The sequence below is a fragment of the Eupeodes corollae genome, chromosome 1, assembly GCF_945859685.1.
Source record: "Eupeodes corollae chromosome 1, idEupCoro1.1, whole genome shotgun sequence".
Taxonomy (NCBI): domain Eukaryota; kingdom Metazoa; phylum Arthropoda; class Insecta; order Diptera; family Syrphidae; genus Eupeodes; species Eupeodes corollae.
Window position 1 is genome coordinate 279819045 of NC_079147.1, and position 15505 is coordinate 279834549.

General features: G+C 35.3%; 2 protein-coding genes across 3 annotated transcripts in view; both read left to right on the forward strand.

Annotated features, from left to right (window-relative positions):
* LOC129938517 (uncharacterized) overlaps window positions 1–15505 on the forward strand; it is a 111853-nt gene that overhangs the window by 66800 nt on the left and 29548 nt on the right. The window lies entirely within an intron of this gene.
* Window positions 7261–13877, forward strand: LOC129938516 (uncharacterized). Of its 2 annotated transcripts, XR_008780472.1 has the most exons (3): window positions 7261–7377; window positions 7440–13712; window positions 13775–13877. XR_008780472.1 is itself a non-coding variant. In XM_056046137.1 (2 exons), exon 2 carries the CDS (start codon window positions 7588–7590, stop codon window positions 13555–13557), a length of 5970 nt encoding a protein of 1989 aa, XP_055902112.1. In that variant the 5' UTR covers window positions 7261–7377; window positions 7440–7587; the 3' UTR covers window positions 13558–13868. The 2 variants fall into 2 exon arrangements, 1 of the variants encoding a protein (XP_055902112.1); XM_056046137.1 differs by having other exon boundaries at window positions 7440–13868.

Genomic DNA, 15505 nt, shown 5'->3' on the forward strand with positions numbered 1-15505 from the left:
TGAGTGCAACCATCTAAGAAACTAAAGTAGTGAGAATCAGGATAATGAAGATGCTAAATTTGGTTGCAAATAGATTTCGTATAGTTGTTAGATCCGAGGAAATTATGTTGGAGAAACTTATTGAAGGTGGAAACTGATAGGATTTTCATTTGACATTTATTAACTAGATGAATCTCATTGCTCCAGAAAGAAGGTTATTTTCCATTTGATTAAGGTATTGGTTTAAAAAGGCATTCGCTTGATTCGGAGAAAGAATTATAGACGAGAAGTTGTTGTGGTCGGTGTCAATTTGAACTGTAAGAAAATCGTCACTGATTCTTCAATACAGTACAAGAGAATCAAATAAAACCAATTTGAAAGGGCTTCTGCTGTTGAGTGGAGGGAACTTAATTTAAAATAGGCTGACAATGAATGCATTGGAGTTATCAATAAGGACTTTTTTATAAATAAAAGAGAAACTATCTGAACGAGAGTTTAACATGGATGGTGAATAAGGTATTTATTCTATGGTTGATAAAGCCATCAAATATGAGCATTCTTCATTGCAAATTTTTGTTATATTTGAATTGAAATTTAAAGGTTAAAGGTATTTAAAGGTTAAATTTGTCGAATTGAAAATTTTAAAAAATTCTTCTTCTTCCAATAGTTAAATAAGAAAATTGACTTTACAAACTTTATTATTTAACATTAGGTAAAATACATTTCTCTGGAAAACGTTCAGCATGTATGTACGTACTTTTGTACGTCCGCGACGTTTTTTTCGTCGCCCATACCTCAAGAACCAGAAGAGTCTGCTTAAAAAAGTACATATATAAGATTTCAAAATATACCTGTCAGATAAGTTTGTCTTTAAAAATATACATAAATGCAATTTGATTTATTAAAAAACGTGTGATTCATCCCAAGACATTACTCATCCTAGGACAACTCATCCCGGAAAAGAAAAATACTTGTAAGCATACTTAACGAAAACAATTGATTGTTTATTCAACTTGTTCGTTCAAAGCTTTTTCCTTTGGATAGCTTTATTTAGTTTAATATTCTGAAAACCAGGATGGAAAATAAATTATCTGAAGATAAGAAAGAGGAAGAACATTAACGTTAAAATTTGTAAAGCGATCGCTTTTGGTTATGTTTTTAGTTTTGGCGTTTTCAGCTTTATGCAGATCGATAGATAAAGCTATTTGTATGATGATAATGAAGGAATGTTATTTGTTGGTAGAAGTTACTTAATACAATCCAATCGCATGCCCTCTTTCCTACAAGTTTTCAGCGCATATATTGAGTTACTACCCTCAGTTTATTTTTTTCGTTAAAGTTTAAACAAAAAAAAAACAACTAGACGAACAGGTACAAGAAATTGCTATTCATGTATTGTTTATGGCTGAAACACATACACGCTTCAGCTTCGGCTTCGTCTGCGTTACGTTAGGCCTGCTTCGAGGTTGCTTTGAATGACATTTCTATTATTTCATCCCTCCAAAGAGCAAATATTTTGTTTGTTGACATTTTTTACAGCTGATGAGCTGTCAGACAAAGCAAATGTTTAGCTAATTGAACTAGAGCTTCCGTTTGGAGTCACATTACGTTACATTACAACGAAACGTGAGGTCGAAGCTTCATTGTGATAGCATGCATTGAATTCCTATGGCTGAACTCGTAAACGTCAGGCGAAGCCGAAGCTAAAGCGTGTTTGTGTTTCAGCCATTACAGTCAGGCTCTTGAGCGGTTTGGATTTTAGTTATAATGTGATACGTAAGCAGTAGGTTAGAGGTTGTTCGTAATAAAATATATAGGTGTACGTTAAAAAAGTGATTCTAATTGAAAATACGTAAACTCTTTCTGGCCCGTTTCTTTAACTTGTACTAAGTATTTATTCTCAAGTAAAATATGTGTGAAACAACCTTATTCCTAAAGAATAATATTTTAAAATCATATATACAAAGGTACCAAGATATTACTTCTTGATAGACACTTTAAAATAGATTTTTGAATAAATATATCATATTCGTTGGTATTTACAATAGTTGTTCTTAGTGTTATAAAAATACATAAATATGTACCAAATGCATTAATTTGGATAAAAGATAGGAATGTAATTAAAATTTTGTCGAAATAATGCGGTCTTTCGGGCTCATGCACAGGATTTGATCTGGTGATATGGAAGAAGGTTACATTTAATACACTTAAAATAATTTAAAAAAAAAAAAACTTTTTTGAGATTCAAATTTTTTCCTGAAAAATAAGTTTGTCTTCAAAAATTTAGATGCCATTTTATAAATCAAAAAACCCTTGATTTTCATTTTTTTTTTTAAATCGTTAGAGCGGTTTTTTTTTTAAATAAATTTTTTATATATCTACATTTGAATTTCGTAAAAAACTGTTGACCCGTTTTTAAGATATGTATAACAATAAAAAATTGCACTTTTAATAATCAAATATTGTTAAAGCAATATAAATATATATAAAAAAACAAAACAACGGTTCTATGAGCGGTACCTTTCCTGAGACATACAAAAATATGTTTTTTATTAAAAGAAGCCAAGTTAAAAAATAAAGTTTTATAGAAATTAAAAAAAAAAAATCTATTGGTTTGTTTTTTAGAAAATTCAAATTTCCTTTTTTTGACCAAAACAATTGTATTCGATCTTAAAAACAAATGAAAAAACGCCTAACGAGAATCTGCTCAAATTCTGATCTTCCAAGTTTGAACTCAATCGGCCCAATCGTTTAGGCTGTAGGAGCGTGAACAGACAGGCAAAACCGACCGGACGGAATCGCGGGACCCCCTTTTTTCGACTTCTCTACCATCGTAATATCATATTTGATTATAATCTCGAGTTCGAAATTTTGCACGAATGCAAAACTTGCCATATACAGTAGTTTCTATATGTCGCAAGTAAAAAGAGGTGAACATTTTTGTTTTAAATATCTCATGAATTAATAACGCAAGAGACTTGAATTAAATTTTATATTATACTAGCTGACCCCACAAACGTTGCTTTGTCATATAAAAAATGTCTAAAGAATATTTTGCTAGAAATAAATAAATTATTTTAAGTGTGTAAGGACGTGGTTTATAAGTGGGAGAGGTATAGAGCACTGTAAACTCCTTAAATGCAACAGAGTGAACAATATTATTTGTAATCCCATCTTTCGCTAATACAAACTAACTGGATTATTTTCCCACTTGATAGCATGCCACGTTTATTTCTCAGTATGAAAAACAGGAAGTGCTCAAATTGAAGCCGCCGACAGACATCGTTTGGCCTTGAGAATTATTGATAGTCATTCCAAGTGCCAATCCAATTGGAAATGGAAGGCGTTTGAAATGAATTGGCACATCTGTGGGTATAATAGGGATTAGCGGTAATAACATATTTTCACCTCAGAATTTTGCTATTTAGAATTATGGCTTCGATAACATTTTTCATTAATTTTTTAATTACTAATAGCGTGCCGTTGCACAATCCTGGTGGGTTCAAATTACATTACGAAGCAAAATTACCGGAGATCCGAACCTCAGTTGTAAATTATGCGGTGGCATGACTGGTAAATCCAGTACGTTTAAAAACCCAAAATAAAAATCACAAATTGTATCAATAGTCACCAAGTCTTATAATAATAAATGTTGCATCTTGAGATTTAAATCGTTAACATCCGGGAAGTCATTGCCTGAAATCACTTGAAAGGATTAACAGAGTACTGCCAAATAGTCTATCGTTGTTTTTTATATCTTTCAATGTCCTGTTCAACGCCTTAGAGTATTGTATTGTAGTTGACGATTAAATTCAGTGTCTATTAAATTAAATAAATTTCGATTTGGTGAATGCATACCGAAATGACTGAGTTGTAAGTTGGCAATGAAAATGCAAAGATCCGCAATAGCAATCAATGCTTCATTGTACATAGCGTCACTGAATATTATCGTAAGATCGTTGCATCGTGTACGATGTTGATGCAATTAAACCATAGCGCTTAGGAATATAAAAAATAGTTAAAAACCCATTCTCAGACCTACCGAATAAATATGCAAAATTTCATTGAATTTTGTTAAGCCGTTTCGGAGGAGTATGGTAACTAACACTGTGACAGGAAAATGTTATATATTAGATGTATATTGTAACGTGATACAAAACAAGTATATTTAAAAAAAAAAAAAAAAAACAATTTATCACTTCGAAAATTTGACTAATACAAAATGATTTTATCTCCAAAACAATTTTGTGCAACGAAAAACAACGATTTTAACATCTGGTTAATTATTTAAAAAATAACCAAATTCACTTTTTTTTTATAAAAATAATAACCTTAAAAATCAATTACTCAAAGTTGGTAAAAATTTAATTTTGACTCAAATATCTTTTCAACAATTTGAGATTGTGGCTTCATTAATCTTATCTTATACAAAAATATTGTTTTCAACATTCAGACAAATTTTGAGAAAAATCGATTGACATATTTTTTACAAAAAATACAAATCTAAACAAAAAAATTAATAAAAGTTGGTAAAAATTGATTTTCGACTCAAATATCTTTTCAAAACTTTGAGATATTGTCTTGAAATTACTTTTATCTTTTAAAAAATGTTGTTGTCGACACTCGGTAAAATTTTGAGGAAAATCTATTTTTTCACAAAAAATTGAAAACCTAACAAAAGCTACTAGGACTTGGTAAAAATTTACTTACGACTTAAAAAGCTTTTAAAAATAAAATTGTCTCCAAACTCTTTTTATTTCACAAAAATTATTGTTTTCGATATTCAGTAGTTTTTTATAAAAATCAAACAGTCCGTTTTTTCATAAAAAAAAAAAACAGTGATCAAATTTGGTAAAAATTAAGTTCGGTTATTTCTCTCAAATTAATTTTATTCATCTAATTTGTAAAAATTTAAGAAATGCTTCTAAACTTAGTAAAAATTGTTTTCGCCTAAAAACCTATTAACAAAACAAGGTTTTCAAACTGAACTGTTTCCTGATATCAAAAATATTGCTGGTTTTTTATTTTAACCCAACGCGAAAACCTACAAACTTTTGAGCAATACAAATCGACAGACGGGATGGGAAGTTGTCAGTGTGGGTCGCATCCCATCCTCTTTTTTATTTCTTAGTGCAACTGTTTTACGACAAAAATAATTTATTTTACATACAATAAACATCCTAAAAAATCAAATCGGGTGGCGCAACGGGTCCGTTGAGAACTAGGTCCTAGTGACTTACAACTCACAACCATTTTTGTGTGCGAGTAAAATTGTCAAAGATAGAGAGGACCTACAGTTTTAAGCCGAATCTGAACGCTAATTTAAGAAAGAACTTTTCATGACAAGAATAACCTTTATAGAATTTGTGAATTTCTCTCAAGAGGCAGTACCCGGGAAGTACACTTTGAATGGCATATGCAGGGATCGAACCCAAGACCTCTGGCATGAGAGTCCAACGCACTAACAATAAACATCTATAATATGCAAACATTAGAATTTCCATTAGAAAAAATGATATTTGAACTTTGTTTCCAATTTTTTATAATATGAATTTGTTTTATTTTGCATTATTGTATGTTTTCTCCTCAGTGAAAGTACAGTACAGTTCCCAAATTCGAAAACCATGTTAATTATTCGTATATCATCCTTAGTATCTGCACATTGAAGAGTGATTTATTTGAAGAACTTTCAATTATTTGAATATTACTGACTTCAAGTAGATGGTATGCGAGTAATTTTTGTTAAATTCAAATGTCTTAAACTAGGAACTTTAGTTTTTATATTTTTTAACATTGAATACCAACATTTTGTCGGAACGATTTTAGAAAATTACAAATAAAACAATTTTCCTTTTCTACATATCTATATATTTCTGTTTGTATTCACATATTAATCCGTATTTCGAAACAAAAGTTCCAATCTTCACAACCATTCGTTATCACACAAATTTAAAAACTATGTTCATTAAGATTATCTATCTTTTGTTGGTTACTGTTAATGTTTGCACAAACTACCTATTATTAACTTTAGTTTCCAAATAAACCATTGGGTAGCTAACATTTTCAAAAATTAAAAATACCTAAATACAAAAGTTTCAATATAACTTTTCATATCTTTTCCACTATATTGTGCTTCTATAGATAAATTTATAGAATTTTACCAAGTATGAAATTTTGTAACCCTTAGGGTTACTACGGCTTACTTTAGGTTGAATTAAACCCATCCATAGAAAGGTTCGGTATGTATGTAAGTATATTTTCCAGTATGTAAAGTTTTGCTATTTAGATTGTTGCTTAGAATATTATATAATTAAAATCATAATCAACTTGTATACCTATGAACCTATGTAGGTATATTCTTTCTATATAGCAATAAATGTTTTGTTTTTCAGGTGGCAGATTAGCACCCATAAATATTTACGAAGGTTTATCTTTCCAACTCTATGAGGTATGTTATACCTAATGTGGGAAAGAAAACAAAAAACTGCTAAAATTAGGGTTCTTGATTCTTTTTGGATCCTTTTTCTATACCTAAATCGATTCCAATAATGACTATCTATGCGTCTACGTTCATATGTGAGCTATGCCAAATGAAGTCTGACTCTAATAAAACTCAATGATGCCTCTAGGGGGCTGTTTAAATATTAAACCCTGTTGTATAAGTAGAAAGATATACCAAAAGTTTTAACTATAATTAATTTTGCGTTAACTAAAGTTCTGTATGAATTCCGCATATTTATAAGAAGACCATTTCAAACAAATTATCAGGATGAATTGTGAGCACGTGTGGAATATGTCCATTTATGATAGGTATAATGATATGTTTAGAGGGTGATTCATAAAAGGAATTCATGTTGCACTAATAAAAGTAAAAGTATTGACTTTTTTCTTTCTTAGGTATTAACTAATTTGAAATCAAAAACCAATTTGAACACTTACGAAAGCTAGGATGGAATTTATTTGATTGATTTTAATCTGTTGTTTTTAATGGATGCAAGCCAGACACATTTAATTAAAATTCAGAAGTGCCGCAGGGTAGTCATTTAAGTAGTATTCTTTTTATTTTGTTTATAATCGAATTACCATTAGAGTTTGAGAACCATTTATGCGGCCGATGTTGCAACCTTCAAAACTGTTTCAAAAACTCGTGATTATGAAGAATTGCAATATGATTTTAATTTGGTTTTTAATTGTTGTGTTCGTAACTGTCATTTTTGTAAAGTTGATAATTCTGAAACTGTTAACATCTCTGTCCTCCAGCCAGACAGCCAACATGACGTAAAAAATAAAAAAAACGTCAAAAATAAACGACATGACCTTTTTGTCCTCCTATTTTTTGAGGTTAACTTGGCGGGCATAGTCATATCATCCACATAAAATAATAGAAGCAAACTAAAAGTATGTAATAAGTAAATTAAAATATAAATATTGAATTAAAATAAAATAATCTTTCTTAACAGGAATTTTGTAACTTAAGATAACACAATAAATACAAAATCTGAATTATAACTTGAAGTGTTTTAATAAGTTACAAAATCTGAAGAGCTTGAAACGTAACATTTTACAAAATTCTTTTATGGTGTTCATCTTTAACAAGTAATATCGAATATGCTTAGCAGAACCCCGCCTGCCTCCCTTGCAAACCAGCCTAGTGAACCGATTGCGCCAGAAAACGCTGCGAAAGAATACAACTGCAAAGCGTGTAGCGCATCGGATTCAATGGACAACATGGTACTGTGTGACAACCCCAGCTGTGGCTCTTGGTATCACTATAATTGTGTAGGTGTCGATGATCTTGTTGCTCTTGGCCCCTGGATGTGTGCGACGTGCACCCAAGCTGCTGCCGAGGCTGCAGGGCCATCTACAGCAACAGCCAAATTGTCAAATATAAAGCCATCAGCGGCATCTCGTATTTCTAGGTCATCAGCGAATTCTCACGTTTCCAAGTCTTCAAAGGCATCAAACAGCAGACAGCTTCAACTTGAATTACAGAAGTTAGAGGAAGAAAAACGTTTAGCTGAAAGAAAAGCACAAAGCGACCGAGAGTACATCAACAAGAAGTACAAAATCCTGAGCCTAATGGAGGATGCTGAATCCAATTCAGATGAAGAAGACGATACACGTTCTAATGCGTCTGCCACAGGTAGAACCTCGAAATGGCTCAAAGATGCTAGATCTAATATTCAAAGCACTCAACTGACACAGCCAAACAACGATCAAATTTCCATGAAGGAAAAACTTCCACATCAGAGTGCAACTGCAGATGAAAATCAGGAAGAACCACAACAAAACTGTTCGCCCAAACCGACGAACTGCCGAACATCTAAAACAAATTTCATAACATTCGGTTCACCAATTACGCAGGGAGTACACCAAGAACCACTGCCACAACGACCACCTGTTAATGATTCATTTCAAAGGCCACAGCAGCTCCACAATCGCGACTCTGATTTTCACCAGCAATTCCAACCAAATTACCCACAACAGCACTCCTCACCTATCGACTTACCATTTACAGCTGCTTGCTTTGGTGCGTCCAACCCAATCATGACGAGAAACCATCTGGCGGCTCGTCATTCCATATCAAAAGAGTTGAAAAGTTTTAGTGGTGATCCCGATGAATGGCCTCTCTTTATAAGAAGCTTTGAGCGTAGTACAGAGTTGTGTGCCTTTTCCAGTAAGGAAAACCTTATGCGTCTTCAACAGTCACTTAAAGGTAAGGCTCTAGAATCAGTTAAGAGCTTATTAACTCAACCGGATTGTGTTCCACGAGTGATTTCAACTCTGAGAATGTTATTTGGAAGGCCAGAATATATAATTGAAACGCTGATGAACAAGATACACGTCACTCCGTCACCGAGAGCTGACAAACTTGACACCATAGTCAACTTCGCAATAACCGTACAAAATCTTTGTGCTACTATAGAAGCGACTGGGTCTGTTCTTTATTTAAGTAACCCTACTCTGTTAAGAGAGCTTGTGGACAAGCTACCTCCAGCAATACGACTGAATTGGGCTATGCACACCCAGTCTCTTCCCATTGATAATCACAATCTCTCACATTTCAGCACATGGCTCTACAAAATGGCTGAAGCTGTTAACCGTGTCAGTCTTCCAAGTACACTGAGTAGCGATAAACAGATTAAGCCAACTAAAGACAAAGGATTTCTTCATGTACATTCGCAAGACTTTGAAACAAATAAATATGCATCGGCCAAACATAATTGTTGTGTTTGCAAGGGACAGTGTACATCCATTTCGAATTGCAAACAGTTTGAAAGCCTAAGCCTTTCTTTAAAGTGGGCATTTGTTCGTGACCAAAGACTTTGTCGACGTTGTCTCGGCAAACATGGGAGGCAGAGATGTAAGATTGAGACGGTGTGCGGTAAAAATAATTGTTCTTTTAAGCATCACCCTTTGCTGCATAATGACGAGAAGGATTTTGGAACACATAAAACGCAAAATGAGACCAAAAAGTCTGAAGACAAATCGACTCATCATGACGACCATCTTTATCACCACAACTCTGAAGCAATCCTTTTTAGGGTGATTCCGGTGACCCTCTACGGCAACGGTTCTAAGGTAAATATTTGTGCCCTGTTTGACGAAGGCTCATCAGTGACCTTGTTAGATGAGGAAATAGCTCGTCAGCTCAAAATTAAAGGCATTGCTACACCTTTGCGATTGAGATGGACTGCGAACGAGCATCGCTGTGAGAATGACTCTGAAATGTTGGATCTTAAAATATCAGGTATTTCTTTTCAAAATAAAAAGTATACGATAGAAAAAGTCCACACTGTAAAAAGCCTTCAACTACCTCTGCAATCTGTAGATAATGAAAAGCTCCAATTACAGTTTGATTATTTAAAAGGTTTACCAATAAGTTCCTTTGCCAGCCAGAGACCTCGGTTACTTATCGGCATTAATAACTGGAAGCTGGGCTTACCTTTAAAGTTTAAAGAGGGTGCTGCCGGTCAACCTGTTGCTACCAAGACACGACTGGGCTGGACAGTTCATGGTTGCTTGAAAAATTCTCCTCATGAAGAAATGACAACGACTGCCAGCTGCAATTTTCACGTATGTAAGTGTGAAAAATGTGACGAGAATGAAGGAAATCTTCAAGAACTTGTGAAGCAGTTTCTGTGCTATGAAAACCTTGGGGTGTCTGTGCCAAAAAATATGTTAATTCCTGTCGAAGAAGAGCGTGCCCTGGCCTTGTTAAAGGAGCTAACCTGTCGAAAGCAAGGATATTTTGAAACGGGACTTCTATGGAAAGAAGACGACATCGTATTGCCAGACAGCTTTGAAATGGCATCTAATCGCTTTAAAAGTTTACAAAAGCGGATGGCAAAGGACCCAGAACTAGGTAAACTACTTCAAAATAAAATTCAAGATTATCTTCTTAAAGGCTATGCACGGAAGCTATCCCAACAAGAATTAAAGGGCCACCGTCAGCGTTTATGGTACCTACCCGTATTTCCCGTGACGAATCCGAACAATCCCGGAAAATTGCGGATTGTTTGGGATGCTGCGGCCAAAGTCAGAGGTATGTCGTTGAATTCGTTTCTCTTAAAGGGCCCAGACCAGCTTACTAGTTTAGTCTCAGTGCTTTATAAGTTTAGAGAAAAGAACATTGCTCTTTGTGGAGACATTATGGAGATGTTCCACCAAGTAAGGATTCGACATGAAGATCAATACTCCCAGCTTTTTTTGTGGTGCGATAACGAAAAAGAGTATCCTGAGACCTACGCAATGACTGTCATGACGTTTGGTGCAACCTGCTCACCCGCTTCTGCCCAATATGTAAAAAATGAGAATGCAAAAGAGTTTGCAGAAGCCTACCCAGCAGCAGTAAAGGCAATTCTGGAAAATCACTATGTTGATGACCTGCTTGTTAGCGTCGATACTCACGAAGAAGCGATAGAGTTAGCTAAGAACATCCGTTTCATTCACAGCCAAGGAGGTTTTCATATTCGAAACTGGGTATCGAACTCCCCTGAGGTGGTAAAAGCTCTTCAATCCAGCAGCAGCACAGAAGTAATGAGTCTGAATAAGGAGCCTGAACTGATGTCAGAAAAAATTTTAGGTATGTGGTGGTGCACCTCCAATGACATGTTTATTTTTAAACCAACAGCTAAGCCTAAATTTTTATCGATTTTGTCTGGAAATTGCCGCCCTACAAAGCGAGACGTTTTGCGGCTGTTGATGACCATATTTGACCCTTTGGGACTGATTGCTCATTTTTTAATGTATTTAAAAGTCCTCCTTCAAGAGATCTGGAGATCAGGTATAGGCTGGGATGAAGAAATTCAAGACCAACAACACCATAAATGGATCAACTGGATTCGCATCCTGCCTAACGTCAAAAATCTTCACATACCAAGGTGCTACATTATGAAAAAGTTTGAAAGAGAGCCTAAAATGGAGCTCCACGTATTCGTCGATGCGAGTGAGTCGGGCTATGCAGCTGTAGCATATTTAAGATGCTCATATAAATCTGATACTGCGGTTTCTCTAATTGGAGCGAAGACACGAGTATCCCCATTAAAAAGTCTATCAATACCTAGATTGGAACTGCAAGCTGCAACTCTTGGCGCCCGACTAGCAAGATCAATTATTCAATCGCATTCCATATCCTTCACCAGCAAAGTTTTTTGGTCTGATTCAAAAAACGTACTTTCTTGGCTTCGTTCGGACCATCGAAAATATAAGCAATTTGTGGCGTATCGCGTAAGTGAGATTCTGGAGCTTTCTGATGTGTCGGAGTGGCGGTGGATCCCAACCAAAGAAAATGTGGCTGACGAGGCCACAAAATGGGCCAAAACTCCAGATTTCTGCTCGTCCAGTCGATGGTTTGTCGGCCCATCGTTCTTACTTCAGCCTCCAGAAAGATGGCCAATGGAACAAGAGCAATCACCCAACACTCTTGAGGAACTAAGAAACCAATACGTAGGCGTCCATTTGAATTGTCAAGAAGCTTTATTTACGGCTGAACGATTCTCGAAGTGGAAAAAATGTCTTCGTTGCTGTGCATATCTTCTTCGGTTTGTTAGAAAGTCACAGTCAAGAGCAAAGTTGAAGAAACTTTTATCTCAACATTTAATACCGACGGAACAACAGCTCATAGATCTCACGGTTATGGAGGAAGTAGCAAGCACCATTGGACCTCTCACTCAAAAAGAACTGCAGCAAGCAGAGGTGACACTACTGAAGGAGGTTCAGCTTTCAACATATGAAGACGAAATTGATTGTTTATCTAAAAAAAGGCCGGTGAGTAAATCGAGCTCTATTTACAAACTTTGTCCCTATCTAGATGAACATAAATTAATACGTGCCAGTGGAAGAGTTGACCTTTCCAAAGACGTAGGTCATGACTTCAAGCGTCCCATCTTGCTCCCGGGAAAACATCAGATCACTCGATTGATAGCTCTAGACTACCATGAACAATACAAACACCAACATCATGAATCAGCTTTAAATGAAATTCGCCAACGATTTTATATTCCAAACCTGCGAAACGTCTTCAATTCTGTCCGGCGGCATTGTCAATATTGTAAAAATGGAAGGGCACAACCACTTCCACCAATGATGGCTCAGCTACCCCCTGCCAGACTAGCTTCCTTTAGCCGTCCATTTTCGTTCGTTGGCATTGACTACTTTGGCCCACTGACGGTAACAATTCACCGAAGGACAGAAAAGCGATGGGGAGTCTTACTGACTTGCCTCACTACTCGAGGAATACACATTGAGGTTGCCCACTCCTTGTCTACTGACTCGTGTATACTGGCGATTCGTAATTTTACTGCCCGAAGGGGATTGCCTGTAGAATTCCATTGTGACAATGGCACGAACTTTCGCGGTGCAGAACGAGAGTTGAAAGAAGCTTATGCGAACCTCAATAAAGAAAAGTTAATGGAAACTTTTACATCAACTATGACTAAATGGGGGTTCATTCCACCAGGATCCCCACACATGGGAGGAAGCTGGGAAAGATTAGTCAGATCCGTTAAATCAACATTGGCTCAAACTATGTTTACTCGCAATCCTTCAGAAGAGCTTTTAAGAAGTTCGTTGATCGAAATTGAAAGCATTATCAATTCGCGTCCTCTTACATATCTGCCTATTTCAAGCGAGTTTGAAGAAGCGCTGACCCCAAATCATTTTTTGCTTGGGTCATCTAGTGGAGTTAAACCTTTAGCAATTTTCAACGACAATCGGTTGGTGCTCAAGAACAATTGGATGACCAGTCAACAGTATGCGGATAAATTTTGGAGGCGTTGGGTACAAGAATACCTCCCAACTATTACACGTCGCTCAAAGTGGTTTACTCCTGCTAAGCCAATTGAAGTAGGCAACATTGTCATCATCGCAGACCCTAACAGCCCTCGAAGTTGCTGGCCCAAAGGCAAGGTAATCGATACAAAGATATCCAGCGATGGACAGGTACGAAGCGCTACCATACAAACAAGTTCAGGGGTATACGAACGGCCTGCTGTGAAGTTGGCTGTGTTAGATGTCGAGGGTATTAATCTGGTAAAGTCCACTCATCCGAGTGGCCATACCGGGGGGGACTGTTAACATCTCTGTCCTCCAGCCAGACAGCCAACATGACGTAAAAAATAAAAAAAAACGTCAAAAATAAACGACATGACCTTTTTGTCCTCCTATTTTTTGAGGTTAACTTGGCGGGCATAGTCATATCATCCACATAAAATAATAGAAGCAAACTAAAAGTATGTAATAAGTAAATTAAAATATAAATATTGAATTAAAATAAAATAATCTTTCTTAACAGGAATTTTGTAACTTAAGATAACACAATAAATACAAAATCTGAATTATAACTTGAAGTGTTTTAATAAGTTACAAAATCTGAAGAGCTTGAAACGTAACAGAAACTATGAGCATTACTTGAAAACTGTTTGTTATTTTGTTGATAAATTATTTCAATACAGGGTCCGCCATCTAACTTTTTTTTTAACTAGTTCTTGTTTAGTGAATGGTAACAATTAGCTCATGTCTGATTCGACAGATAACTAGTTTTATCCTTCCGCTAAACGGATATGGCTTGAACAACACTGGGAACAAAACAAGGGTTGTCTCTAAGGAGAAGATGCCGATATTGCCAAAAAAATCATCTTTTTAGATGAAGCTCATTTTGTTCTTGGCGGGTATATACAAAATTGAAATTGTAGCATTTGGAACACAGATAACCCACTTGCATAAAAAAGCCGATACAACCAAAACGGCTGAAAACGTGCGAGTTTGACCCAGAGGCATAATTAGTCCATTTTTCTTCGAAATTGAGCAAGAAGTGGCCGTTACAGTCAATACTAAGGAGGTTTTTGTATGAAATTTTATACTCGCAGTTTAAGGCAGGTGCTTGCCGAATTTACAATTGAAAAGTTAGAATGAAACAACAACAACTTGTGTGTGCTACCACCAAGTTCATAGGCTGGAGTTATAGCTATTTCACGGGGACCAACCATTTCAACCCGTGAAATAGCACACACAAGTTGTTGTTTGCCACAAAGCCGAAGCTACACTCGATGTTTCTATAGCACTTTCAAAATAGAAAAAGTTTCTTTCGAGTAAACGTCAGTCCTTGATCACATACCTAAATGTTCACTAAACATTCACTCCATGACTAATAAAGCCAATTAAATACTTTGTTGGATTAAATGGGAGTCAAAACGATTTCCCGATTCTTTTGATACTTATTTAAAAGAATTGTATACCATTTGTTAGATCGGGTCTGATTTATTATGCCTGCTAAAAATTAAAACTAAATTTGGTTCAAAAAACAAGTAATATTGACTAATTTTTTTTTAATTTGCTTTGCGTACACCCAAATTTCTTGCAAGATATTAACTTCTTTTTTATGTGAACCACCCTGTGCCATACGTAACTATGTAATTAAACTAGATTCAAATTATTTGTAGATTACTAGATTATTACTAATCTCCAATGTCAGTCCTTCTGAACTTTTGTTATATGAGGTGGTATCTAATTGTAACGATTCTCAAGGGATTATGAAAGTTCTTAGCTATTTGACACTTCGACGTTATGAAGTAATTCAAGCAGATTTAATTTTTAATCTTCACTCAGAAAGAAAAATGTCCATTGTGCAACTCAATTGAAAAAGATTTCCAGTTTACAACAAAACAAACATTTTTAACTTCTCATAGGAAGATATTGTAATGGTTTTGATTTGTCAAATTGAAAATTTTGACATTTATCTACGTTACAAGGTCCATAAAAACGAAATAAAAGATTTCTAGACAGATGTCTGTGCGTGCGTGTGTACGTACGTTCGCGACGTTTTTTTCGTCGTCCATAGCTCAAGAACCAGTAGAGATATCGCCTTCAAATAAATTTTGTTATACAGCTAATAATGCAGAAAGATGCAGAAAGGGCTCTCAAGAAACTTGCGTGGGCGGTTTTTTTTCCATTGCAGTTTAAAAAGGTGAACATTTTGGTTAACCCTATAAATATCTCACGAACCAAAAACGCTAGAGACTTGAAT